Raw genomic sequence first — 27444 nt, 5'->3', positions numbered from 1 at the left:
GACTGGTCTGCAACTTGTATGTTTATAAAGAATAGGAGCAAAGTAGATTGAGAAAAAGGACCTGAGAAGAAGTTATCCTCACAAAATTAAAACAAAAGGTCAAACTGACAGGTAAAATCAAAAATTCTGAATGATAACACAGACAGGATAAAACAGACATACGTTACAAACACAGAGAAAGCGCCCAAGACGGCGTGCCACCAAGGCTCCTGTGCACTTACGTCACTGGCAATGTCCCTGGAAGCTTTTGCAGACTTGATGGGAATGGCATCTGCACGCAGGTCATAGCCCTTCTTTTTGTCTTCTTCCATTGCCAGCCTGTACATTTTCTGAAAGATAAGCAAGCATTCCCCATGTGAAGCTAACAGCACTTCTGCCTGGATCGCCTCCGCCCACAACTGCACACCAAACCCCAGGAAAAACACCTACCTCACTGAAGTTCACTTTGTTCTGCTGGGCCAGCAAAATACCAGGCGTATCTGGCATAATGTGAACGCTGGTCTTGTCTTTCTCCCAGGCTGCGATGTACGAGCGCTGAAAAGATGAGCGCAACACGCACTAAGAACACACAAGAGCACAGCAACAAACGCAAAGACAACCCAGCTCTCTTGCTACAGACACAGGCACCTTGCATTGAACCAACACCCCACATCCTACACCCGCTTTTCCTCTGCCACAGCGCTCCCAAACACTGCTCCAATTGCACTCAACACAAATATATCCAAAGCACTGAGCACAGATCCCCAGGACAGGGCAGTGCATCAGCCCTCCGGAAAATAACAGCTCAGAGTCCCACAAAAGGCAGGCAAAACGCCTCCAGCTTGCAAACACAAAGGCAGCTCACGTGGTTCATGATTTCAGAGTTGTGCTTTGCCAGAAGCATAGGCATGGAGTCAGGAAGGCTCGTGAACTTGATGGTGTCCGGGTGCTGCCGGTACTTCTTGTCACTCAGGATCATGCTCGCTCGCTTGTTCTTCTCTTCATCCAGGGAACCAAGTGGGGACCAGCCAATGCCTTTCAGCCACTGCAGGTCAGACCTGTACACAATCTGAAAAGACACGGCAGGACACAGGGCAGCTCAGCAACATCCTTCATGGCTCTGGCTGCTGCAACCCAACCTGACAGCACTTATGACTCCCGTTAATCACAACTTCCCTCACACCCAGCTTTAGGAGTCACGTGCAGCCTACACCAACACAAGGAGCCAGCAAGTAATCAACTAACTGTCCTCCAGAATCTTCACTACTAAACCCTCTGCACGCAACAGGGACAAAGATCTGCTCCGTTCACTAACTGTTGGCTGGCAGCAGCACACGAGCAGCTTTACTCCTCAACACCTAATGCTCCTTGAACCATTCCCATCTGCACAGATGCCTTGTGTTTGCCCAGCCATTTCACCCCAAAGCAAACAATTTGATTCTTTTGCCCTCCCCATATCAAACTGAACTTTGACACCAGCACCCATCCTTCCCCAAAAACTCTCACAGTAAGGCACGACTCTTCTGCTAACATAAAGAACGATGACACACAAACATCTTCCTCCCCACCTCAGGACACACCATGCAACACTCAGACAGGCAGCACGGCCACACCACCCTCTCACACAATCACCTATCTTACCATTCCCCAATTGCCCATCTTCTCCCACAACGGCACACAACACAACACCCACTTCCCCTTCCCACACACCCACCACACCATAACTCACATCACTCTGCAGGTCGTACACTTTCCGGGCTTGCACGACATCGTTCTGGTCCGGCAGGCAGGTCCACCGATGCAGAAGATGCTTGTAATCAACATCGCTGACCAGCTCCTGGCATTTCTTGGCCAACACAATTCCCAGCATGTCCACGGGGCTGCTGAAGTGCGTCTTGGTCTTCTCAAAGGCTTTCTTGTACTCCCTGTCACTCTGGATCTTGGCTACGTGCATCGACCACATCATCTTGGGGTCGTCCTCGATGTTGCGCGCTCCAATGTGGTGGCCCAGCTGCTTGCGGTACCCTTCTTTATACTTGTACTGCAGGGTTAAAGGAGATCACTCAATTTCAGATCAGACTATCTTTCCCTACTGACCCTGTTCTCTAACAAGTCCTGCAAAAAGCACACTGTAATCAAGATGGACAAAATCAACACGTAATTACGCTCATAAGCACAACATTTCCACACAAAGGGATACACACCCCTCGCTCCCCAGGCCTGCACCGGACTGCTGGAGGTACATGGAGGTTGGCAATTCCAGCCAACCTAGCTTTGCAAACAGGAACAATGTTCTTGTGAAAAACAGCAAAGTGCCCTCCAAACTGATCAAGAAGCCATCCTGGCTTTCATCCTGATCTGCACTGTCGGTATTTCCCCACACAGCCCAAAGGAGCAGCACCAAACTCTCTAGCACACAGCGCTGGAGCCCTGCTCACTCAACCTAATGGGAGACCTCAGCTAAACTACACAACTGCCTAAACCTGGGCAGTTACAGCAGACAGCTCTACACTTTCTCCTCCTCTTCTTTCTGAAACGTACAATAAGCCTGAAAAAAGACTGAATTCAACCACCACGAATAATGGAACAGACCAGAACTACAAAAAGCTGCATGACAGTAAATTCAGTACATGCATGGCAGCATCACAAACTGATATTCTAAACCACAAGGACAGACAAACCCAAGCCAGTCTCATTGGGGCTGGACCTGATTCAGCCCACACACAAACAATAGATGCTGCTGTCGAATCACAAAGCTCGCTTTGGGTTTTCTTATCCAAAGCACAGTGGTGCAGCTGCAGACAGCAGGGGACAGCAGAATTGCACTGCTGACACCACCTCAAGTCTCCTGCATGAGCTGAAGGTGCAACAAGCCCCCAAAGGACACTGCTTTTCATTACGGACTTCATCCAGTTCCAGCTAACACACTCCCTGTACAGCATACAAAGTCCTTCGTTGCACTGCACACACACAGCCCACACAAACTGCAACAGGAAGAACCTCCTCAACCAATGTCCTTGAAGACAACTGAGCAGCAACGACAGCTCAGAGCTCTTCTGTCACCATTCATCTGCAATCTCTGCTCTTCAGACACCAGCACGGACAAAGCGTCAAGACGGCGTGCCACCAAGGCTCCTGTGCACTTACGTCACTGGCAATGTCCCTGGAAGCTTTTGCAGACTTGATGGGAATGGCATCTGCACGCAGGTCATAGCCCTTCTTCTTGTCTTCTTCCATTGCCAGCCTGTACATTTTCTGAAAGATAAGCAAGCATTCCCCACGTGAAGCTAACAGCACTTCTGCCTGGATCGCCTCCGCCCACAACTGCACACCAAACCCCAGGAAAAACACCTACCTCACTGAAGTTCACTTTGTTCTGCTGGGCCAGCAAAATACCAGGCGTATCTGGCATAATGTGAACGCTGGTCTTGTCTTTCTCCCAGGCTGCGATGTACGAGCGCTGAAAAGATGAGCGCAACACGCACTAAGAACACACAAGAGCACAGCAACAAACGCAAAGACAACCCAGCTCTCTTGCTACAGGCACAGGCACCTTGCATTGAACCAACACCCCACATCCTACACCCGCTTTTCCTCTGCCACAGTGCTCCCAAACACTGCTCCAATTGCACTCAACATAAATATATCCAAAACACTGAGCACAGATCCCCAGGACAGGGCAGTGCATCAGCCCTCCGGAAAATAACAGATCAGAGTCCCACAAAAGGCAGGCAAAACACCTCCAGCTTGCAAACACAAAGGCAGCTCACGTGGTTCATGATTTCAGAGTTGTGCTTTGCCAGAAGCATAGGCATGGAGTCAGGAAGGCTCGTGAACTTGATGGTGTCCGGGTGCTGCCGGTACTTCTTGTCACTCAGGATCATGCTCGCTCGCTTGTTCTTCTCTTCATCCAGGGACCCAATTGGGGACCAGCCAATGCCTTTCAGCCACTGCAGGTCAGACCTGTACACAATCTGAAAAGACACGGCAGGACACAGGGCGATTTAGCAACATCCTTCGTGGCGCTGGCTGCTAATACGGATTCCCTGCAGAACCCAACAGCAATCTGTGTCTCTTATTAAGCTCAGCTTCCATTGTAACCAGGCTTTGGAGTCACGTGCAGCCTACACCAACAAAAGCAGCCAGCAAGTAATCAACTAACTGTCCTCCAGAATCTTCACTACGAAACCCTCTGCACGCAACAGGGACAAAGATCTGCTCCGTTCACCAACTGTTGGCTGGCAGCAGCACACGAGCAGCTTTACTCCTCAACACCTAATGCTCCTTAAACCATTCCCATCTGCACAGATGCCTTGTGTTTGCCCAGCCATTTCACCCCAAAGCAAACAATTTGATTCTTTTGCCCTCCCCATATCAAACTGAACTTTGACACCAGCACCCATCCTTCCCCAAAAACTCTCACAGTAAGGCACGACGCTTCTGCTAACATAAAGAACGATGTCACAGAAACATCTTCCTCCCCACCTCAGGACACACCATGCAACACTCAGACAGGCACCACGGCCACACCACCCTCTCACACAATCACATATCTTACCTTTCCCCAACTGCCCATCTTCTCCCACAACGGCACACAGCACAACACCCACTTCCCCTTCCCACACACCCACCACACCATAACTCACATCACTCTGCAGGTCGTACACTTTCCGGGCTTGCACGACATCGTTCTGGTCCGGCAGACAGGTCCACCGATGCAGAAGATGCTTGTAATCAACATCGCTGACCAGCTCCTGGCATTTCTTGGCCAACACAATTCCCAGCATGTCCACGGGGCTGCTGAAGTGTGTCTTGGTCTTCTCAAAGGCTTTCTTGTACTCCCTGTCACTCTGGATCTTGGCTACGTGCATCGACCACATCATCTTGGGGTCGTCCTCGATGTTGCGCGCTCCAATGTGGTGGCCCAGCTGCTTGCGGTACCCTTCTTTATACTTGTACTGCAGGGTTAAAGGAGATCACTCAATTCCAGGTCAGACTACCGTTCCCTTTTGACCTTGTTCTCTAATAATTTCTGCATAAAGCACACTGCTAAGCAAAGCTGGCAAAAATCACTGTGCAAACTGTCTTTGAAGCGCAACATTTCCCCACTCTGGGCTATGGATCCATCGCACCCCAGGCCTGCACTGGACTGCTGGAGGTACATGGAGGTCCACACAGCAACTCTAGTCAAGCTAACTTAGGAACAAGGAACGCTGTTCCTATAAGAAAACATCCAGACTGATATAGCAGGCAACCTGCAATTCATCATAGACCTCCCTGAGTACACGCAACCTTGCACCCCATGGTAGCAGTACCAAGCTCACTATTGATAATTTTGAGGACCAATCTTATTCTTCCATCCTGGTCAAAACCTCAGCTGTAGGCCACCAAGAACCTGAAATTTGGGCAGTTACAGCAGACAGCTCTTTACTTTTCCCTCCTCTTCTTCCTGAAAAGTACAGTAAACCTGAAAGAAGACTGAATTAATCTACCCTGAATTATGGACAATCCAAAACTATAAAATGGTGCATGAAGAGTAAATTTAGCTCCTTTATGGCTACATGCAGTTATCAAAGTGTCAAAGAGTCCTAGATGAGCTTGGGTTGGAAGGTACTCTTGAAGACCACTGTGATCGTAATGCACAGAAACATCTTTCACTAGACCAGGTGGCATCAAATTCCATCTTGACAGTGAAGGATATCCACAAGTGGGGCATCCACTTTGTTGGGCAACCAATACGAGTGACTCTCACTAGCATTGTAAGGATGGAATTTTTCACCATTTCTAAACGCATCTTGCCTCTTTCAGTTTCAAAACACTACCCCTTGTCCTATCCCAACACACCCTTGTAAAAATTGCCTTTTGCAATGTTTCCTATAACCCCCTATAAAAACTGATAGCCTACAATAAAATTGACCTGGAAACTCCTTCTATCCGGGCAGATCATCCCATCTACCTCAGCACTGCTTTGTAAGCAAGGTAATCTAGCCCTCAGATAAATTCTGTGGTGGATTAATGGATCCAGATTTAAAAGTGCACTTATTTGTTGTGCAGGGAGCCCAAAAGTTAAACAAAGTACTTTAGGTTGAGGTTCAGAATGGAACAATAGAGAAGAATAGCTCGAGGGAAACACCACTACTGAAACCGCACAAAGATAAAATTCAATTGCTATGCAGTAAACAAAGCCAAGAAATACTAATCAGCACCATGAACAGTGGAAAAGTAATGATGGCTCAATAGTGATTACTCCAAATGCTACTGTCGAATCACAAAGCATGCTTTGGGTTTTCTTATCCAAAGCACAGTGCTGCAGCTGCAGACAGCAGGGGACAGCAGAATTGCACTGCTGACACCACCTCAAGTCTCCTGCATGAGCTGAAGGTGCAACAAGCCCCCAAAGGACACTGCTTTTCATTACGGACTTCATCCAGTTCCAGCTAACACACTCCCTGTACCGCATACAAAGTCCTTTGTTGCACTGCACACACACAGCCCACACAATCTGCAACAGGAAGAACCTCCTCAACCAACGTCCTTGAAGACAACTGAGCAGCAACGACAGCTCAGAGCTCTTCTGTCACCATTCATCTGCATCTGCAATCTCTGCTCTTCAGACACCAGCACGCACAAAGCGTCAAGACGGCGTGCCACCATGGCTCCTGTGCACTTACGTCACTGGCAATGTCCCTGGAAGCTTTTGCAGACTTGATGGGAATGGCATCTGCACGCAGGTCGTAGCCCTTCTTCTTGTCTTCTTCCATTGCCAGCCTGTACATTTTCTGAAAGATAAGCAAGCATTCCCCATGTGAAGCTAACAGCACTTCTGCCTGGATCGCCTCCGCCCACAACTGCACACCAAACCCCAGGAAAAACACCTACCTCACTGAAGTTCACTTTGTTCTGCTGGGCCAGCAAAATACCCGGCGTATCTGGCATAATGTGAACGCTGGTCTTGTCTTTCTCCCAGGCTGCGATGTACGAGCGCTGAAAAGATGAGCGCAACACGCATTAAGAACACACAAGAGCACAGCAACAAACGCAAAGACAACCCAGCTCTCTTGCTACAGGCACAGGCACCTTGCATTGAACCAACACCCCCCATCCTACACCCGCTTTTCCTCTGCCACAGCGCTACCAAACACTGCTCCAATTGCACTCAACACAAATGGATCCAAAACACTGAGCACTAATCCCCAGGACAGGGCAGTGCATCAGCCCTCCGGAAAATAACAGCTCAGAGTCCCACAAAAGGCAGGCAAAACGCCTCCAGCTTGCAAACACAAACGCAGCTCACGTGGTTCATGATTTCAGAGTTGTGCTTTGCCAGAAGCATAGGCATGGAGTCAGGAAGGCTCGTGAACTTGATGGTGTCCGGGTGCTGCCGGTACTTCTTGTCACTCAGGATCATGCTCGCTCGCTTGTTCTTCTCTTCATCCAGGGACCCAACTGGGGACCAGCCAATGCCTTTCAGCCACTGCAGGTCAGACCTGTACACAATCTGAAAAGACACGGCAGGACACAGGGCAGCTTAGCAACGTCTGTAATACTCACCAGCACTCCTCCAACCAAGGGTGGCTCCTGCAAACCACAGAATCGTAGAGGTTGGAAGGGACCTCCGGAGATCATCGAGCCCTCCCCCCCTGCCAAAGCAGGTTCCCTACACTAGGTAGCACAAGTAGGTGTCCAGGCAGGTCTTGAACATCTCCAGGGAAGGAGACTCCATGACCTCCCTGGGCAGCCTGTTCCAGTGCTCCGTCGCCTCACTGTAGAGACGTTCTTGTGCACATTTGTGCAGAACTTCCTATGCTGCATTTTCTAGCTGTTTCCCCTTGTCCTGTCTCCACACACTGCTGAAATGAGTCCAGCCTCACTACTCTGCCCCCCACACCTTCGATACTCATAGACCTGGATCAGGTCCCCTCTCAGTCTTCTCTTCTCGAGGCTGAACAGACCCAGTTCACTCAGCCTTTCCTCATAGCAGAGATGCTCCAGGCCCTTCACCATCTTCGTGGCCCTCTGCTGGACTCTTTCCAAGAGATCCCTGTCTTTTTGTACTGGGGAGCCCAGAACTGGACGCAGTGCTCCAGATGAGGCCTCAGTAGGGCAGAGTAGAGGGGGAGGATCACCTCCTTTGACCTGCTGGCCACGCTCTTTTTAATGCACCCCAGTAAGCCATTGGCCTTTTTGGCCACAAGGGCACACTGCTGGCTCATGGCCAACCTGTCGTCCACCAGGACACCCAGGTCCCTTTCCGCAGAGCTCCCCTCCAGCAGCTCATCCCCCAACCTGCACCGGTGCATGCAATTATTCCTCCCTAGATGCAAGACTCTACACTTGCTTTTGTTAAACCTCATCCGTTTTTTTTCTGCCCAGCTCTCCAGCCTATCCAGGTCTTGCTGAATGGCAACACAGCCTTCAGGCGTGTCAGCCAATCCTCCCAACTTCGTATCATCAGCAAACTTGCTGAGGGTGGCCATTATCCCCTCATCAAGGTCATTGATGAAGATGTTGAACAAGACCGGACCCAGCACAGACCCCTGAGGAACACCGCTAGTTACAGGCCTCCAACCAGACTCTGCACCACCAACAACGACCCTCTGTGCTCTGCCAGTCAGCCAGTTCTCAACCCACCTCACTGTCCACTCATCTATCCCACACTTCCTCAGCATTGTTATAAGGATGTCATGGGGGACAGTATCAAACGCCTTGCTGAAATCAAGGTAGACTACATCCACTGCTCTCCACCCAGCCAGTGACAACACTGTAGAAGGCTACCAGGTTGGTCAAGCACGACCTCCCCCTTGTGAACCCGTGCTGACTACTCCTGATAACCTCCTCTTCTTCCAGTTGTCTGGAGATGACATCCAGCACAAGCTGTTCCATCACCTTTCCAGGGACAGAGGTGAGGCTGACTGTAATTACCTGGATCTCCCTTCTTGCCCTTTTTGAAGACTGGAGTGACACTGGCTATCCTCCAGTCTTCGGGCACCTCCCCCGTCCTCCAAGACCTCTCAAAGATGACAGAAAGCAGTTCAGCGATCACCTCCACCAGCTCCCTCAGCACCTGTGGATGCATCCCATTGGGTCCCATGGACTTATGAACATTGGTGTTGCCTAGGAGTTCTCAGACCACCTCTTCCCTGTCTCAAGGGAGGTCTTCCATCCCCCAGAGCCTCTCACTCACTTCCAGGGTCTGGGATTCCCAAGGGAGAGCTTTTGCACTGAAGACAGAAGCAAAGAAGGCATTCAGTATCTCCGCCTTCTCAGCATCCCCCGTTACCAGAACACCCCCCTCACTTAGTAGGGGAGCCACATTCTCTCTTGTCTTCCTTTTACTGTTAACATACTTAAAAAAGCCTTTTTTATTATCCTTTATCACCTTTGCCAGATTCAATTCCAGGCAGGCCTTAGCCTTCCTCATCGCATCCCTGCAGGCCATGACAACATTTCTATATTCTTCCCAAGCACTCAGATCCTTTTTCCACATTTTGTGGACCTTCTTCTTCCCTCTGAGTTTGTGCACAAGCTCCTTGCTCATCCACACAGGACTCCTGCCACCCTTTCCTGATTTCTTGCTCACAGGGAAGCACTGATCCTGAAGAAGAGCTGTTTAAATACCAACCAGCTCTCACAGGCCCCCTTACCTTCTAACACCCTAGCCCAGGGGACAGCTCCAAGTAGGTCCTGGAAGAGATCAAAGTTTGCTTTCCTGAAGTTCAGGGTAGCAATCCTACTTTTTGCTTTGCTTCTTCCACTCAAGATCTTGAATTCCACTACCTCGTGGTCACTACAACCCAAGCTGCTCCCGACCTTTATTTCCTTGACAAACCCTTCCTTCTTAGTGAGAATAAGGTCCAGCAACAGCCCTCCCCTTGTCAGCTCCTCCACCACCTGTATCAGAAAGTTGTCTTCAACACATTGCAGGAACCATCTGTACTGGGTGTGCCTGGCCATGTTGCTTACCTAGCAAATATCTGGATAATTGAAGTCCCCCATAAGCACCAGTGCCTGGGACCGTGACGCTACTTCCAGTTGCTTGTGGAAGGCCTCATTGACCTCCTCCTCCTGCGAAGACAGACTGCCCTGCAGAACCCAACCTGACAGCAATCTGTGTCTCCTATTAAGCTCAGCTTCCATTACAACCAGGTTTTGGAGGGCATGTGCAGCCTACATCACCACAAATAGCCAGTTTTCCTCCAGCATATGCTCTTCAAAATGCTCTGCGGGCAAGAGGGGCAAAGATCTGCTCCATTCGCCAACTGCTGGATGGCAGAGGCACACAAGCATCTTTACTCCTCAACACCTAATGCTCCTTAAACCACCCCCATCTGCACAGATGGCTTGTTACCCAGCTTTGGTCACCCAAAAGTGAAAATTTGATTCCTTTGCCCTCCTCTGCCTCTTCCTCTGTAAGAAAGTTTGGAAGCCTCCAACAACCCTTCCTTCAAACTCCTCAAGGTATGCAACAACTCTTCTCTGAACAAAAATTACAACACCATATTATTTGGCATGATTTTGGTAATGGCTGCAGATGCCTGTTTGGCTTCTGTGAGAATAGTTCCAAAGCTATCCTATGATAGATAACAGCCATTTTCACCTTTCACCAGTAGGAACCCACTGTTGCTCAGAACTTAGCTAGTGAATAAGACTGGTTGCCCCTCCCTTGGAGAACACTGGAGGAAGGAGAAAACAGCTGCACTACAACTGTTCAGACAAAAGAGTGAGAAAATGTGACAGAAACAACCCTGCAGACACCAGCAGCAGTGAAGAGGGAGGGCAGGAGGTGCTCCAGGCATGTGCTCACAAGTTCCCTGCAGCCCAGATTATGGTCCATGGTGGAGCAGGCTACTTCCCTGCAACCCAAGTGCTTGATGTGGACTGTATGTCCACATGCAGCTCATGGAGAAGCCTATGGAAGCAGGCTGACGTGGCCTGAAGGAAACTGCAACCCTTGGAGAGCTCGTGGAAGAGCAGGTCCCCAAGACCAGAGCTGCAGCCCATGGAGAAAGGCCTGCAGTGGAGAAGGAGGCCTGGGAAAGCTAATGCCTGTGCAGACCCATGCTGCAACAGTCCCTGAAGGATAGGCACTGTGTTACAGAGCTATGTATGAGCAGTGCTTGAATTGCTCCAGCAAGTGGGAAGCCCAAACAGGATCAGTTCAGGAGAGAGGGCAACCGATGGGAAGAACCCCATGTGGAGCAGGGTCAGAGAGAGAATGGAGAAGCAACAGAGATGAAGTGTCATGCATCGACTGCAACGGCCATTTCTCACTCCTCTGCAATACTTGGGGAAGAAGGAAAAAGAGGGTAGATGGGAGAAAAGATATTCTAAGCTTATTTTCATTTCCGCAAAGCTCTGACCTAATAACAATATACAATAAACAACATATCTCGGCATACATTATGCTAATTGGTGAGAGATTACCATATTCATAGTTAATCTTACGATTCCCATCTTACTATATCTTCCTCAATTGCTACAACAGGGAAAACTGAAAGAGCAGTGTGATGAACTTTTGATAGCAAAGTGTGAGAATCACAATAGATACCATACAAACATCTTCCTCCCCACCTCAGGACACACCATGCAACACTCAGACGGGCACCACGGCCACACCATCCTCTCACACAATCACCTATCTTACCTTTCCCCAACTGCCCATCTTCTCCAACAACGGCACACAACACAACACCCACTTCCCCTTCCCACACACCCACCACACCATAACTCACATCACTCTGCAGGTCGTACACTTTCCGGGCTTGCACGACATCGTTCTGGTCCGGCAGACAGGTCCACCGATGCAGAAGATGCTTGTAATCAACATCGCTGACCAGCTCCTGGCATTTCTTGGCCAACACAATTCCCAGCATGTCCACGGGGCTGCTGAAGTGCGTCTTGGTCTTCTCAAAGGCTTTCTTGTACTCCCTGTCACTCTGGATCTTGGCTACGTGCATCGACCACATCATCTTGGGGTCGTCCTCGATGTTGCGCGCTCCAATGTGGTGGCCCAGCTGCTTGCGGTACCCTTCTTTATACTTGTACTGCAGGGTTAAAGGAGATCACTCAATTTCAGGTCAGACTATCTTTCCCTTTTGACCTTGTTCTCTAACAAGTCCTGCAAAAAGCACACTGTAATCAAGGTGGACAAAATCACCACGTAATTACGCTCATAAGCACAACATTTCCTCACAAAGGGATACACATCCCTCGCTCCCAAGGCCTGCACTGGACTGCTGGAGGTACGTGGAGGTTGGCAATTCCAGCCAACCTAGCTTTGCAACCAGGAACAATGTTCTTGTGAAAAACAGCAAAGTGCCCTCCAACCTGATCAAGAAGCCATCCTGGCTTTCATCCTGATCTGCACTGTCGGTATTCCCCCACACAGCCCAAAGGAGCAGCACCAAACTCTCTAGCACACAGCGCTGGAGCCCTGCTCACTCAACCTAATGGGAGACCTCAGCTGAAACTACACAACTGCCTAAAGCTGGGCAGTTACAGCAGACAGCTCTACACTATCTAATCCTCTTCTTTCTGAAACACACAGTAAGCCTGAAAAAAGACTGAATTCAACTGCCACGAATAATGGAACAGACCAGAACTACAAAAAGCCGCATGACAGTAAATTCAGTACATGCATGGCAGCACCACAAACTGATATTCTAAACCACAAGGACAGACAAACCCAAGCCAGTCTCATTGGGGCTGGACCTGATTCAGCCCACACACAAACAATAGATGCTGCTGTCGAATCACAAAGCTCGCTTTGGGTTTTCTTAACCAAAGCACAGTGGTGCAGCTGCAGACAGCAGGGGACAGCAGAATTGCACTGCTGACACCATCTCAAGTCTCCTGCATGAGCTGAAGGTGCAACAAGCCCCCAAAGGACACTGCTTTTCATTACGGACTTCATCAAGTTCCAGCTAACACACTCCCTGTACAGCATACAAAGTCCTTCGTTGCACTGCACACACACATCCCACACAAACTGCAACAGGAAGAACCTCCTCAACCAACGTCCTTGCAGACCAACTGAGCAGCAATGACAGCTCAGAGCTCTTCTGTCACCATTCATCTGCATCTGCAATCTTTGCTCTTCAGACACCAGCACGGACAAAGCGTCAAGACAGCGTGCCACCAAGGCTCCTGTGCACTTACGTCACTGGCAATGTCCCTGGAAGCTTTTGCAGACTTGATGGGAATGGCATCTGCACGCAGGTCATAGCCCTTCTTCTTGTCTTCTTCCATTGCCAGCCTGTACATTTTCTGAAAGATAAGCAAGCATTCCCCACGTGAAGCTAACAGCACTTCTGCCTGGATCGCCTCCGCCCACAACTGCACACCAAACCCCAGGAAAAACACCTACCTCACTGAAGTTCACTTTGTTCTGCTGGGCCAGCAAAATACCAGGCGTATCTGGCATAATGTGAACGCTGGTCTTGTCTTTCTCCCAGGCTGCGATGTACGAGCGCTGAAAAGATGAGCGCAACACGCACTAAGAACACACAAGAGCACAGCAACAAACGCAAAGACAACCCAGCTCTCTTGCTACAGACACAGCCACATGGCATTGAACCGAGAACCCCCATCCTACACCCGTTTTCCTCTGCCACAGCGCTACCAAACACTGCTCCAATTGCACTCAACACAAATATATCCAAAACACTGAGCACAGATCCCCAGGACAGGGCAGTGCATCAGCCCTCCAGAAAATAACAGCTCAGAGTCCCACAAAAGGCAGGCAAAACGCCTCCAGCTTGCAAACACAAAGGCAGCTCACGTGGTTCATGATTTCAGAGTTGTGCTTTGCCAGAAGCATAGGCATGGAGTCAGGAAGGCTCGTGAACTTGATGGTGTCCGGGTGCTGCCGGTACTTCTTGTCACTCAGGATCATGCTCGCTCGCTTGTTCTTCTCTTCATCCAGGGAACCAAGTGGGGACCAGCCAATGCCTTTCAGCCACTGCAGGTCAGACCTGTACACAATCTGAAAAGGCACGGCAGGACACAGGGCAGCTTAGCAACATCCTTCATGGCTCTCCCTGCTGCAACCCAACCTGACCGCACTTATGACTCCCGTTAAGCACAACTTCCCTCACACCCAGCTTTTGGAGGCACGTGCAGCCTACACCAACACAAGCAGCCAACAAGTAATCGACCAACTGTCCTCCAGAATCTTCACTACTAAACCCTCTGCACGCAACAGGGACAAAGATCTGCTCTGTTAACCAACTGCTGGCTGGCAGCAGCACACGAGCAGCCTTACTTCTCAACACCTAATGCTCCTTGAACCATTCCCATCTGCACAGATGCCTTGTGTTTGCCCAGCCATTTCACCCCAAAGCAAACAATTTGATTCTTTTGCTCTCCCCATATCAAACTGAACTTTGACACCAGCACCCATCCTTCCCCAAAAACTCTCACAGTAAGGCACAACGCTTCTGCTAACATAAAGAACGATGTCACACAAACATCTTCCTCCCCACCTCAGGACACACCATGCAACACTCAGACGGGCACCACGGCCACACCACCCTCTCACACAATCACCTATCTTACCATTCCCCAACTGCCCATCTTCTCCCACAACGGCACACAACACAACACCCACTTCCCCTTCCCACACACCCACCACACCATAACTCACATCACTCTGCAGGTCGTACACTTTCCGGGCTTGCACGACATCGTTCTGGTCCGGCAGACAGGTCCACCGATGCAGAAGATGCTTGTAATCAACATCGCTGACCAGCTCCTGGCATTTCTTGGCCAACACAATTCCCAGCATGTCCACGGGGCTGCTGAAGTGCGTCTTGGTCTTCTCAAAGGCTTTCTTGTACTCCCTGTCACTCTGGATCTTGGCTACATGCATCGACCACATCATCTTGGGGTCGTCCTCGATGTTGCGCGCTCCAACGTGGTGGCCCAGCTGCTTGCGGTATGCTGTTTTGTACTGATACTAAATGAATGCAGAAACCACAATGTTTTCAAGAAGTAATTTGAAGTTCTCTATTGTTAGAGTTGTTAATTTTTGAATTAAATGATATATTGAAAGGTGTTATGCATTCTGACTATATTTACAGTATTTATTTATTGAACATTTTACAGTAATTTCTATAGTGACTTTATTTTTTCTTATAAATTATTTTACTCAATGCAATTAACTTTATATAACAAAAAAGTAGACATTGCTGTTCAACCAAGAGACTTTTAGTCTCTTAAATCACAGATCTGTCCATCTTTTAATCAGTCATCATTCACCAGTAATCTTTACCAGTTCCATGGCACACCACTATTTTCACTCAGACTCTTACTTCACTGGCGATGTCTCTGGATGCCTTCGCCGCCTTGAGTGGTATGGCATCAGGAGGAAGATCATAGCCTTTCCTCCTCAGCTCTTCATATCCTAACTTGTAATGTTTCTGTTGGAGAAGAATTTAAAGTAATTGTTATTAAAATAATTGAAATTATTATTGAAGTAATTGTTAAAATTAAAGTAATTAGAGTAAAGAAAATTAAAGCTGTGGAGTGCTTTCCAATGTGGAAAAAAGGTAAGCTGATCTAACCCACACAGTACTACCTTTTTATTCCATTGATTACTAAAAACAAAGAATGAGATTTCAAATATGGTCTCGTTCCATAGCTTACACAATGTATATTTTGTAACTGATAATATGAAATACATCAAACCAACTTTTTTTTTCCTGATTAACTCATCTGAGGGCAAATCTGTACTAGAAATATAAGTCTGAGTAAATAATAGTCTTCTACTGAGGTGAATAATACAGCCCCATGGCCTGCTGCACTCCATTTCAACGATAATTACTTATCTTCCAGACTTCTTAAGATACAACTGCTAATGTTTCTTTACTGTTTACATGTAGCTGATATTTGCTCCACTATACAAAGAATTTCATGTAAAGTAACTAAATAACTCTAAGAAGATAAAATTAGACTTCTATCAAGACAAGAATGACAGTCTTATTAAAAACTATTGAACTTACAACTATAATGTCAACACGATCCATAAGGATGAAAGAGAAAGCATCAAACTTGCCTTATCTTCTTGGTTTGCTTTTATAGCAATTTCACTTCCACCTTAGAATTCAGCAATTTGCTCAGTGTCCCAATGCATAACAATTTCAACAGGTAGGCTAACAATCGTTAGATTGCTGAAACTGCTCCACTCCATTTTAAACCACAGCCACAAAGGCAAAATCCAAATTGCATAGAACAAACATTATAGAGACATACTTACATCACTTGTGTTGATTAAGTTTGATTTAGCCAACAAAATTTCAGGAGTATCAGGCATGATATGAACCTGAGTTTTGTCCTTGTCCCAAGCCTCTCTATACAGTATCTGAAGGGAGACATGAATAAAACTGGTTCATACACATGGCAGTGAATTCAGCTTACCTTTTCTCTACAATAACACATCAGTGATGTGTGAACATGAAGGAGTGACTTAACAATGCAAGATATTTAAGTAAAACAGTACATCAACTTCTTACTGGAATACCTTTTTCCCTTTTTTACATGCATGAAGGGTCAAGGAGACAGCATTATGTCAATAAACCGACATACTACAGTAAGGATTCTATTTGCAGTTGTTTCTGAATAAATTAGATAATAAAGACACAAATCTGCTGAATAAGACACCATTGAACAGTAAGCCACAGACTGCAAACACTGAATACCTGTATATTTTAATTGCATTCTGGTAGGGCAATCTTTATAACAAATGTATACTAATTCATTTACTGGATCCAAAGCAACTTACATCACTTCTATTTTTGGCATTAGATTTTGCTAAGGTGATATTCATGGCATCTGGGATACTTGTGAACTTAATAGTATCTGGGTGCTGCCGGTACTTCTTTTCACTTAGTATTTCAGAAGCTTTCTTGTTCTTTTCAGACTCCAAAGATCCCAAAGGACTCCATCCAATGCCTCTGAGCCACTGCAGATCTGACTTGTACAGATTCTGGTAAGGAATAAATAAATAAATGAAAACCATAGTATAGAATCTTTCATTGCCCATGTATTAAACCATATTAAGAGACTAACTGGTGTATTATCCTCAATTTGAACTTCAGTGCCGTCAAGAGTGAGTTATTAAAGATACTTTTCAACAAGTAGTTAATATTTTACATAAAATAAAGAAACCAAACTCAGAGAAGACTTACATCACTCTGCAGTTCGTAGACCCTCTTTGCTTGGGTGACATCATTTTGGTCTGGTAGACAAGTCCAGCGGTGTAGCATGTGTTTGTAGTCTACATCACTAACCAATTCTTGACACTTCTTAGCCAGAAGGAAGCCTAACATATCCACAGGCATGTTAAACTTTGTCTTCCACTTTTCAAAATCTTTCTTATACTCCCTCTCGCTCTGCATTTTAGCTACTTGCATAGACCACATCATCTTCGGATCATCCTGTAAGCTCCGGAATCCAATGTGATGTCCCTGCTGCTTGCGGTAACCTTCTTTGTACTTGTACTAAAATTATAAATATTGTATTATTGAAATGCAGTAAGAATCAGGCAGTGATAAAATGTATAAGGCAAATATATTCACTCAGTTCAATGCTCCTCATTACCAATGAAATAAGCAACTTGCTATGGCATTTCATGTAAAGACAGCAGCCCCTCAATTCATGTGCATCATTTGTGTCTGTGAATGTCTTCCCTGGGAACAAACTGACTCCCCTGGAGAGGAAGAGTGCATGGCTCTAACAGTAGTCTCCTGTGCCACTGATGTATATAGTCACAGCCCAAAGGCTGTCACACTGCACTACTTTGATAAATAAAACAATCAGCTTAAGCATTGACCACGTGTCCAATGACTGATGAAACCTCCTCCATAAATACAGGAGTTGATATTAATATCAAGTTACGGAAAATAACAACAAGACGTGTCACCATATCTACTTCTGAGTTGTAAAGAGGATTTCAAAGTAGAGGCACTGGGACCAACTTCCTGATGCACTGAAGACACAACATCCAAAAGAAGCAGACAATTCAGTTCAAATTGCTCCTAACTTCCTATGACCAGCCACTTCATGGATGGACCACAATCTTTTTGAAGTACCAAAATATAAGAATCACTCTCCTTAAAATGTTGTCTTCACTGACAAAAATGGACCAGGAATGTTTTTAAATGTTTTTATCAGCAATTTTTTTGTTGTTGCTTTTTAAACTACAAGTCACTCTTTTACAGAGGGGTCCACATAAGAGTGCACTTCAAACAGAAATAAATGTTGCTTACGTCGCTTGCAATGTCCCTTGAAGCTTTGGCAGCTTTCACTGAAATGGCTTCAGGTGTGAGGTCATAGCCCTTCTTAATCATTTCCTCCCAGCCGAGCTTGTAATGTTTCTAAAATTGAGAACAAATTTGATTAAAAAGCATCATTAATACATACGCCACCTTCTACTTAGATATTTATTTTGAAATGAAAGAACACCTTGAAATTGGAAGTAGACTAATTTAACATTAGTTTGAAATGTAAAAGAAAGCATTAAAAAGCTCTACCTGACTGTAGTTCGCCTTGTTCTGTTTTGCCTGTAGGATATCTGGTGTATCTGGCATCACGTGAACTTGAGTTTTATCCTTTTCCCAGGCCTGAGTATAAGCATGCTATTGAAAAAAGGACCATCAGATTATTAGAACAGGTGACAAAGGCCAGCTCTTACAGGGTTTTCACCCTTCTGTCTGCACACTTTGATTACAGATGGGTAAAAAGCAGAAGATGTTAACTTAAATTTATTTCATTATGTGATGACTCAATCCAGAATCGGTCAAATCAGGATCCAGTCTTGCTTTCGTTGAAGCCTACCCACCAAGATTTAACATCAGTAATTGCCATGTAAATATGAGAAAAGCAGATGCTGGAGAGGTAGCAATGAAAAAAATGAGCAAAAGATTGATTTAATCAATGCCTCTTAGCAGTAACTGAGTATTTCAATTCAGAAAAATTTTGAAAAAGGAGCCATCTTTCAGCAATAGTCATTTTTCCCTGTGGTAACACTGCTACGTAAAAGTAGTGACAGAGATTTATACAAAGTTTATTAGTTATATACAAGTGTCTGACAAAATTCCCCATAAAAACTCACTTTATTCATTATATCTGCGTTGTGCTTTGCAAGAACCATATCCATGGCATCAGTGTCTTTTGTAAAAGAAAACGTGCTGGGATGCTGTCGGTATTTCCGGTCACTTGCAATTTCTGTAGCTTTCTTAGATTTCTCCACATCCAGAGAACCAGCAGGACTCCAACCAATACCTTTGAACCATTCATTGTAATCTTGTTTGTATTCATTCTGCCAGCCAGGAAACAAAAGCGAAGATTACAACTTACAAATGGCTCACACTAAATTATTTCTTCTTTCCAAAACACTTAAAATGAGGAAAGAAGAAAACAGGTATAGATGTGAACAATAATGAGAAAAAAGAAAACAGAAACTTACATTACTTTGTATCTGATTCATGTTCCTGTACAATTCAAAACTCATTGCATCTGGCAGAAGCATATAGTGGTGTATCAGTCGTTTGTAGTTTGCATTGGTTACACGATCTTGTGCCTCCTTAGCTGCCATGATACTGAGTGAATCAGAAGGTGTTTGGTAATGAGTCTTGCTTGCCTCGTAGGCCTTCTTGTATTCACGATCAGACTGCATCTTTGCCACTTGCATATAATGGACAAGTTTAGGATCATCCTGAAGGCTGCGGAAGCCTACAAGCTTTCCCTTGTCTTGCTCATAACCTAATTTGTATTTATACTGTGCAGAGAACAGAGACAGAGATTTTAGTCCTACTTCATTTGTTTAACAAGCAATATCTAACTTGTAAGGAAAAAAAAAATTAGAATTTTTACATTATTAAACAAACACTAAGAATATGGAGGTGGTAGTTCTGTCTGCTTCTCGTCACAGTGCTTAACAAGCATCAAAATTCTATGAGGGCCCCATCAAATCCAGTATTCATAAAACATTTTCTTGAGAAATGCAATTTCCATAAGCTACTTCATTCTGTTTTTGCATGGGGTTCAATGTAGCTCGGGATGCGCTTGCTTTCTAACCTCATCATAAATGGTACAATGAGAATATGAAGCAGACTGACAAAAACCCAAACCAACACAGTAGATCTGAAGGTAGTCCTTTGGAAAACATGAACTTGTTCTTTCTACACTAGAGCTTAGAGATAAAATTATTAGCTCTAAGATGAACTATCACAAGCATTAGAAACAGGATGCCTCAGCCCACACTGCTCTCTGTCATTATGTTTGTACTACTACCACTATTCAGCTTGAGTAACGACCTTAGTGATAGTCTGAGCCACGATCAGAAAACCTGAATTTGAATCTAAAGACTGGACATAAACCAACAGATCAGTATGGCACTTCCATGAAGTTAATTTGCTCAAATGAATCGTGATTTCAAGATACACAGGATCTTTTTGCATTTGTTTAATTTATAAAACCACTGGGTTGATTTCTTAAATCCTTCCTCAATCTCTAACCAGCTCTGCACCATGGACTTCACAGACCAACCATCAGTTCCATTTTCCTTAATTGCTTACTACCTGGTGAGAACTGAGGGACTAGACAGCCCTCACACTTAGAGCAGTGGTGGAGCAAATTGATTTTTCAGTGGCTGCTCCATCTCACATGTCGCCAAAAAAGACAGAAGGCTAAAAAAAATAACGTGTCCTTAGGCCCTAATTTCACTGCTCTCCCAGGCTGGTTTCACCACAGGAAAACCCTTGTCATTGATACACAAAGGATTTCAGAATGGTCACGATTCCAGAAACTTGTATTCTCTGCATTCAATTTAAAGATGAAACTTAATAAGGCTATCACTAAAAGAACATCCCAGAAGCAAGAGTAATTCAAGGCTATATTTGTTCTTTTCCAATTCTTGCAAGACTAACGTGTGTATATCTTTCTCCTGAGAGTCTTCCATGCATCTCCTTACCCTCTTAATGGAGAATTTGTACTTTAACCATGCTAGGAAATGCATTAAAATATATCAGAATTATTACAAACAAGAGAATAAACAGCCTTCATAGAACTGGCATATTGAGTTGTGCCAAGAAAATGAAATTGATTGTTGTTTTTTTTCCAGAACTTACATCACTAGCAATGTCCCTAGAAGCTTTGGCAGCTTTAATAGGGATAGCATCAGATCTGAGATCGTACCCTTTCTTTCTGGCTTCTTCAAAAGAATGTCTATACATTTTCTGTGAAAGGAAAGAAAAGACATCCCTTAAAAATGCAAAATACAGAACATGTACTTAAAAAGAAGTCGCACTGTATACATTTTATATGTCAGCCTGAGACACAGACTATTCGTATGTTTAATATTCTTTGAAAAGCTGTTTAAGCCATTCAGGCACACAAAAACATGGATTCGCCTTCAAAATTAACTCCAGTCCTTAAATTTACCAATGAACGCACCTGAACTGCACTACAACCAGTAAAAGTACCTAAAACAAAAGACCAAATACCTGCATTTCTTTCACACGTGCACAAAAACTGGTGAAAATTTGCATCTAAAAATGAGATTATTTATTCATATGCAAATAAAGATGTGTACAATTACAATTTTTATTTAGCATATGCAGATTTAGCAAACAGCTACTGAGAAATGGTCTATGATGTTACATAAAGAGCAAGTTCAACCTCCCAGAAAGAACTCTGAATCCACTACAAAATGCTGTGTATTAGAAAATAAAATAATAAATACAGAAACAACATGAATGGTGCTCAAACTGTATTATCTTGTTAATGATTATTATATTTTAATGACCTACATGAATGCTACATAACCTGTCCATAAATATTATTGCTTTTTCTTGACAGCTTTTGGTATTTAATTTCAGGGAAGGACAGTGAGAAAAGGAAAATAGCATATTGTAGAACCAACACAGGTTAACAAAGTGAGCATTACAGAAACTTTCCTATGCTGTTACTTATTTCTAATTTAAATTAAAAAAAAAAGAGCAACTTTTCACAAACAGTACTCACATCACTTATATTAAATGCATTAGCTTTCGCTAAAGCAAACTGTGGAATATCTGGCGTTATGTGAACCTTCTTCTTATCCTCTTCCCATGCTTGTTTGTATTGGTGCTAGAAGAAAAAAGCAAAAATCACCTGTTTACCAAAAAATTTTAACTGTAACTACTTTTAAGTATCACCTTTCTCTACAGTAATGCAATTGTTAGTATAGTAAGACCACCCACATTTTTTTTACCTAGCTCTTACAAAGATAACTGTGCAAGACTGCAATAGAAGTTGAAGAAATACCAATCTTGTTACAATATTTTACTGCTTGTCTCTTGTCCAGCAGTGTGTTCAAGCACATTCAACAGACAACAATAGCTATCAAAGTCACGTCAGAAGGTATAAAAAGAAGTGTTAAAAGGATAAGCTAATAACCTTCCAAGCAAGGTGGCTAACAGCCTATCTCATATAAAATAAGCATCAATTGATGGAGAAATCCTCCTTTTCTTAGCAGAAGTAAAATATAAAGAGAAGGCACCTAAAACTCAGGTGATCCCTCCAAACACAGTGCACATGAACACGAGGCACTTCTAAAGGACAGCAGTGGATTCTGTCTGTTCAGCAGAATTAGAAAATCAGTATCTCAATATATAAGAGCACTATTGTTATCCAGCAATTCCACAGTGATATAATAGGCATCGGATAACACAAACTGTGCAGACCATATGTTTAAAAGTTTAAATGTTGTTTTCAAAAGGGACTCGCCAATATTTTCAGCCCATAACCTTAAACTATTAGAAGTCTACAATCTGTAACGCTGAGTAGACCTTATGAAGAAATTATCAGGGTTATGCTGTGCTTTAAGATACAGTCTGGCTCTATTAAGATGAAATACAGTGACGGTCAAGCGTTTCCATTAGCTGCCCAAGCTGACAAATGCAGAAGTTATTAACCCAAAAGACTACATCAGGTATAACTGATACCTCATTTCTGAAAACTTAAATAAGTTGTGATGAACACTTCCTCACCTCATCCATGATTTTAGCATTATGTAAAGCTAAGGCCATATTCATGGAATCCACAGGAACAGAATACTTCAACTTGTCTGGATGCTGACGGTATTTCTTTTCACTAAGAATTTCCATGGCTTTCTTGTTCTTCTCAGCCTCCAGAGAGCCCAGTGGCATCCATCCAACACCCTTCATACTTTCATCATAGTCTGCTCTGTATTGATTCTGGAAGCAGAAGAAAGTAATTAGATGCACATGTATGTCTGAAGATGTTGACACATCTTCCTGTATTTAATGTACAATGGATTTTTAATACACTTATTTTAAGAAGAATCAAACGGTATCAAGATACATCCAGTGTCTTTTCAGGAGTTCTTCTTTAGTGCATTTATAATAAAATAATAATAATATATTATATGTGTGTGTGTGTGTGTGTGTGTGTGTATCTTCTCTAGAGTCTAAATATCCCAGAAACTCTGAGAACTCAGCTACAGAGCTGTTTTTCTTATTCCTCTTGGAAGAATAAGATAAAACTTAATGAAAAGTGAAGCTTCTCGTTGCCTTGCCCTGTAGAAAAGGACAGCTGCTGAGGAGTGGTAGGATGTATAAGCAGCTTACATCCATTTCACTCTATAAACATACTTATCTCTGAGCCTGGATTCTTTTAATGATAAATGTAATTCAGTATTTCAGAGTCTTCAAAACATACCATAGCTATCACTGTTGGAGGTCTCATTTTATTTACAACATTTTAGCACTTAACTGAACTATTTTCAGTATATAACTATTAAGAAAAATCTTAATTAAAAAATCTTATTAAGAAAAATCTTAATCTTAAAGAGTTAATATAACTATTAAGAAAAATCTTCTATTTATCTTACCATATTCTCTCATAAACTAAACATCATTGTACTGGCAAAGCAAAGGCTGAAGAGTCTCTCACTTACATTACTTTGTATCTGCATCATGTTTTTGGCTAATTCAAGACTCATAGCATCAGGTAAAACATTGTAGATATGGATCAAGTTCTTGTAGTTTGTATTTGTAGCCACTTCCTGCGCTTTCTTGGCTGCCACAACGCTGAGCATGTCAACTGGAGTATGGAAGTTAGTCTTTGCCTTCTCGTAATCTTTCTTGTATTCACGATCAGATTGCATCTTAGCCACCTGCATGAAGTGCACCAGCTTGGGGTCGTCTTCAAGGCTGCGGAAGCCAATATGCTTTCCTTTTGCTTTTTCATAGGCTAGTTTGTATTTATACTGAGAGCAGGAAAGAGAAACAATGACAGAAGAAGAAAAAAAAAAAAGTACATTATTAGGAGAGCAAGTACTGCAAAGGCTTATCGCAGCAAACATGTAACTGAAGCCATATTTGGGTATAACAGGGCAAAGTTCTGACTGGTTCTGAAAAGATTCCGAATGCTGCTGACAAACACACTTACATCACTTGCAATGTCCTGGGAAGTTTTGGCTGCTTTTATTGGAATAGCATCAGGACGCATGTCATAACCTTTCTTCTTGTCTTCCTCCCATCCAGCTTTGTATAGTTTCTAATTTAAAACAGAATAGAGAACAGGTACTCTATTAGGAAGGCAGAAGTACTGAAGTACTCCTAAATATTTTCAAAAAAGACCTAAGAATTACACCAATTTTTTACCTATGCAACAGACATTGAATGTCCTCACTGAACACAGCAACTTACATTACTCATTGTGATCTGGTTCACTCTAGACTGCAGAATTTCTGGAGTATCTGGCATAACATGAATGCTGGTCTTCTCTTTATTCCATTTATCAGTGTAGAGCCTCTGCAATTACAAAGACATAGCATTGAAATTACACTTACAAAATACAAGCTTGCTTCTGTTTTGCTCAAGTGCAGTAAATAATATTTTACAGTACAAAGTCGCATAAGCACTAAAGATAACAAACAACTGCAGGGTGCCAACATTATATTCCTCATCTTCCTTTAGTATTTCATTTGAGAAACTTGAAAAGTACCTTTTGATAACTACTAAATATTTAAACTGAAAATTTTAAGTCTGCAGCCTTCCCTTCTTTATGTACATCCTTAAATGCAAAGCACAGGTGGTTCTTTTTCCATGCACTCTCTTTCCACAGCAAATGAAGAATAAGTTCCAGTGGTGTTTGAGATAATCAGAAACAAACTTAAACAATTCCCAGTTTCTTACTGATGCTTGCAAAAGCAGACAGAATTTTACAGGATTTGGTTCAGCTCACTATCAACACTACTTTCTGTAGAAAAAGAGCAAAGGTTACCCAAAGCACTAAAAATCTGCACAGGACAGTTTTGATCATAGGCACAGAAGTGAAATATTTAATCTTTATGAACTTGAAATGAAACTCTCTTAATTATGCTTACAGTCTGAGGCTTCTATTAACTCTTAGTGTCCAATGTTGACCAACTATACCAATGTACCCACCGGAAATACTTACAAGCTCCAAGGGAATGCAACTGTTGCACATTTTGCAAGATGAAGACCCATGGCTTAGCTGTGATCACCTGAACAAGCTCTCACCTTATTCATAGTCTTGGCATTTTGTTTAGCTAGCACTTGCTCCATTGCATCCAGTGGAATAGAGTACTTCAGCTTGTCGGGGTGCTGGCGATATTTCTTTTCGCTGAGAATATCTGAAGCTTTTTTGGCCTTTTCTACATCCAAGGATTGAATCGGCAGCCAGCCAACTCCTTTCAGCCAGTTATTAAAGTCTGCTTTGTACACATTCTTTTAAGAAATAAACAAGGTAAAACAGCGAGATGAGGGAAATCAGAATGCCCATACATACAGAAAATAAACCAACACAAACAGATGAGGCCTTAAACCTCCTCCTGGCCATTCATTTTTAAGTAGAGTTTACGCAAGCTTGCCAAAACCACTGATGTTTTCCAACTACTCAGCAAAACACTAAAAATCATTAGGGATAAAGAAACTATTTTCACTAACCCAACATTCAGAACTCACACTACGTAACAGATGCACAGACTTCAACACCAACTTTGAGCAGTAAATATGAAAAACTGACAAAAACAAACTCAGTTTTTTTAATGACACTCTTGGTTAATCAGCTCAGTTCACAGTGGAACTAATTCACTGTGAATCTTTTTCTAAAGCTTCTGCTTGGTGGCCTGGTTCTATGCCTCCTGAAGAGACACCATTTCTATTTAAACATACTTTATAAAGTGGCTTTTATAGCAGATAAAGGTATGAAAATGCTGAAAAACAGTGGAACAATGTTAGAAATATGAGGGAGTTGATCAGATCTGCATCAGTGAAAAAGAATACAAATGATCTGTCACAGGACATTAATTTGCTGAGCAGTCAAATACATGGAGACACAAAGAAAGTTATCTAAGTTCCTTAGAACTTATCAACTGCACATACTTACAACAACCTCTGGAAAATATCCAGCTCAAGACCAGATCACAATCTGCCCTTAATCCGATATACCCTTAATCTCATTTTCTAGCCTTGAAAGGTTAACACTGACACAGTAATACTGAACAGAAAAAAAGTGAGCTGCTTAACCATTACATACATCGCTCTGAAGCTGCATCACGTTTCTTGATAGCTCCAGATTCACAGAATCAGGCAAGAGAGTATAATGGTGAATGGGCTGTTTATAGCCCATGTTTGTAACGGCCTCCTGAGCTTTCTTGGCAGCCGTCACACTGAACATATCCAGGGGAGTGTGATATTTGGTCTTGGTCACTTCATAATCCTTCTTGTATTCACGCTCTGATTGCATTTTGGCCACGTTCATGTAATGAACAAGTTTGGGATCATCCTGCAGGCTGCGGTACCCAACCTGTTTGCCTTTATCTTTCTCGTACGATTCCTTGTATTTGTACTAGAGACAAAGCAAAAGACATCTTTATCTACTTTGGAAATACAAAACATACAATTGATAACTTTAAGACACTGAAATTCAAACAGAATTCATTTCCAGCCTTCTACAGAAGTTAGTAAATTTATTCCTGCGTTTCAAATCTCCTTTCACAGCTTGCTTCAGATGGCACACCAAACTTTAACGTGGCCAAATGAAGCTGCCTGAGAAGAGCCAAGTATTTGTACAGTTCATTAATGTCAGACAAGTAGATGTACAGGTCTTCACACGTACAGGTCTGTTCAAATGGCAGCTAAGAACACAGCTTAGATAAGCTGTCACACAGAAACTATCAAAGAAGCTGGTGGACTTTAAGGGTATATAACACAGCCCCAGCTCACCAGCAGTCACATTAAAACACAACTCCAAAGAAATACCTTTTTTTCTTCAGGTTCACATGAACACCTGAATTTTCTTGTACCATCAGAATTTCAACACCCGGTGTCAAGTGTTTATATATCATTACACATACATAGCACATGCTATGTAGCATGATGTGCTCCAGAAAGAAGGCAACAGACTTTTGCACTCCTCTTATGCAAAACATAC

The 27444-nt window shown here is 43.7% G+C and overlaps 1 protein-coding gene across 13 annotated transcripts in view; it reads right to left on the bottom strand.

Annotated features, from left to right (window-relative positions):
* NEB (nebulin) overlaps positions 1-27444 on the bottom strand; it is a 128280-nt gene that overhangs the window by 74860 nt on the left and 25976 nt on the right. For all 13 annotated transcript variants that reach the window (XM_048954057.1, XM_048954044.1, XM_048954046.1 and 10 more), the window contains exons 24-55: positions 26548-26859; positions 25530-25736; positions 24693-24797; positions 24433-24540; positions 23939-24250; positions 23010-23216; positions 22003-22107; positions 21108-21215; positions 19445-19756; positions 19091-19297; positions 18510-18614; positions 18246-18353; positions 17166-17477; positions 16760-16963; positions 16235-16339; positions 15291-15398; positions 14624-14935; positions 13760-13963; positions 13346-13450; positions 13138-13245; positions 11712-12023; positions 7274-7477; positions 6859-6963; positions 6651-6758; positions 4626-4937; positions 3750-3953; positions 3335-3439; positions 3127-3234; positions 1709-2020; positions 845-1048; positions 430-534; positions 222-329 (exon numbers count right to left, since the gene is read on the bottom strand). In XM_048954057.1, coding sequence (XP_048810014.1) covers positions 222-329; positions 430-534; positions 845-1048; positions 1709-2020; positions 3127-3234; positions 3335-3439; positions 3750-3953; positions 4626-4937; positions 6651-6758; positions 6859-6963; positions 7274-7477; positions 11712-12023; positions 13138-13245; positions 13346-13450; positions 13760-13963; positions 14624-14935; positions 15291-15398; positions 16235-16339; positions 16760-16963; positions 17166-17477; positions 18246-18353; positions 18510-18614; positions 19091-19297; positions 19445-19756; positions 21108-21215; positions 22003-22107; positions 23010-23216; positions 23939-24250; positions 24433-24540; positions 24693-24797; positions 25530-25736; positions 26548-26859 — 5841 coding nt within the window. The remainder of the gene's footprint in view (positions 1-221; positions 330-429; positions 535-844; positions 1049-1708; positions 2021-3126; positions 3235-3334; positions 3440-3749; positions 3954-4625; positions 4938-6650; positions 6759-6858; positions 6964-7273; positions 7478-11711; positions 12024-13137; positions 13246-13345; positions 13451-13759; positions 13964-14623; positions 14936-15290; positions 15399-16234; positions 16340-16759; positions 16964-17165; positions 17478-18245; positions 18354-18509; positions 18615-19090; positions 19298-19444; positions 19757-21107; positions 21216-22002; positions 22108-23009; positions 23217-23938; positions 24251-24432; positions 24541-24692; positions 24798-25529; positions 25737-26547; positions 26860-27444) is intronic.

Source organism: Lagopus muta, chromosome 8, assembly GCF_023343835.1.
Source record: "Lagopus muta isolate bLagMut1 chromosome 8, bLagMut1 primary, whole genome shotgun sequence".
NCBI classification, from domain to species: Eukaryota; Metazoa; Chordata; class Aves; order Galliformes; family Phasianidae; genus Lagopus; species Lagopus muta.
This window is presented reverse-complemented; position numbering and strand designations above follow the sequence as displayed.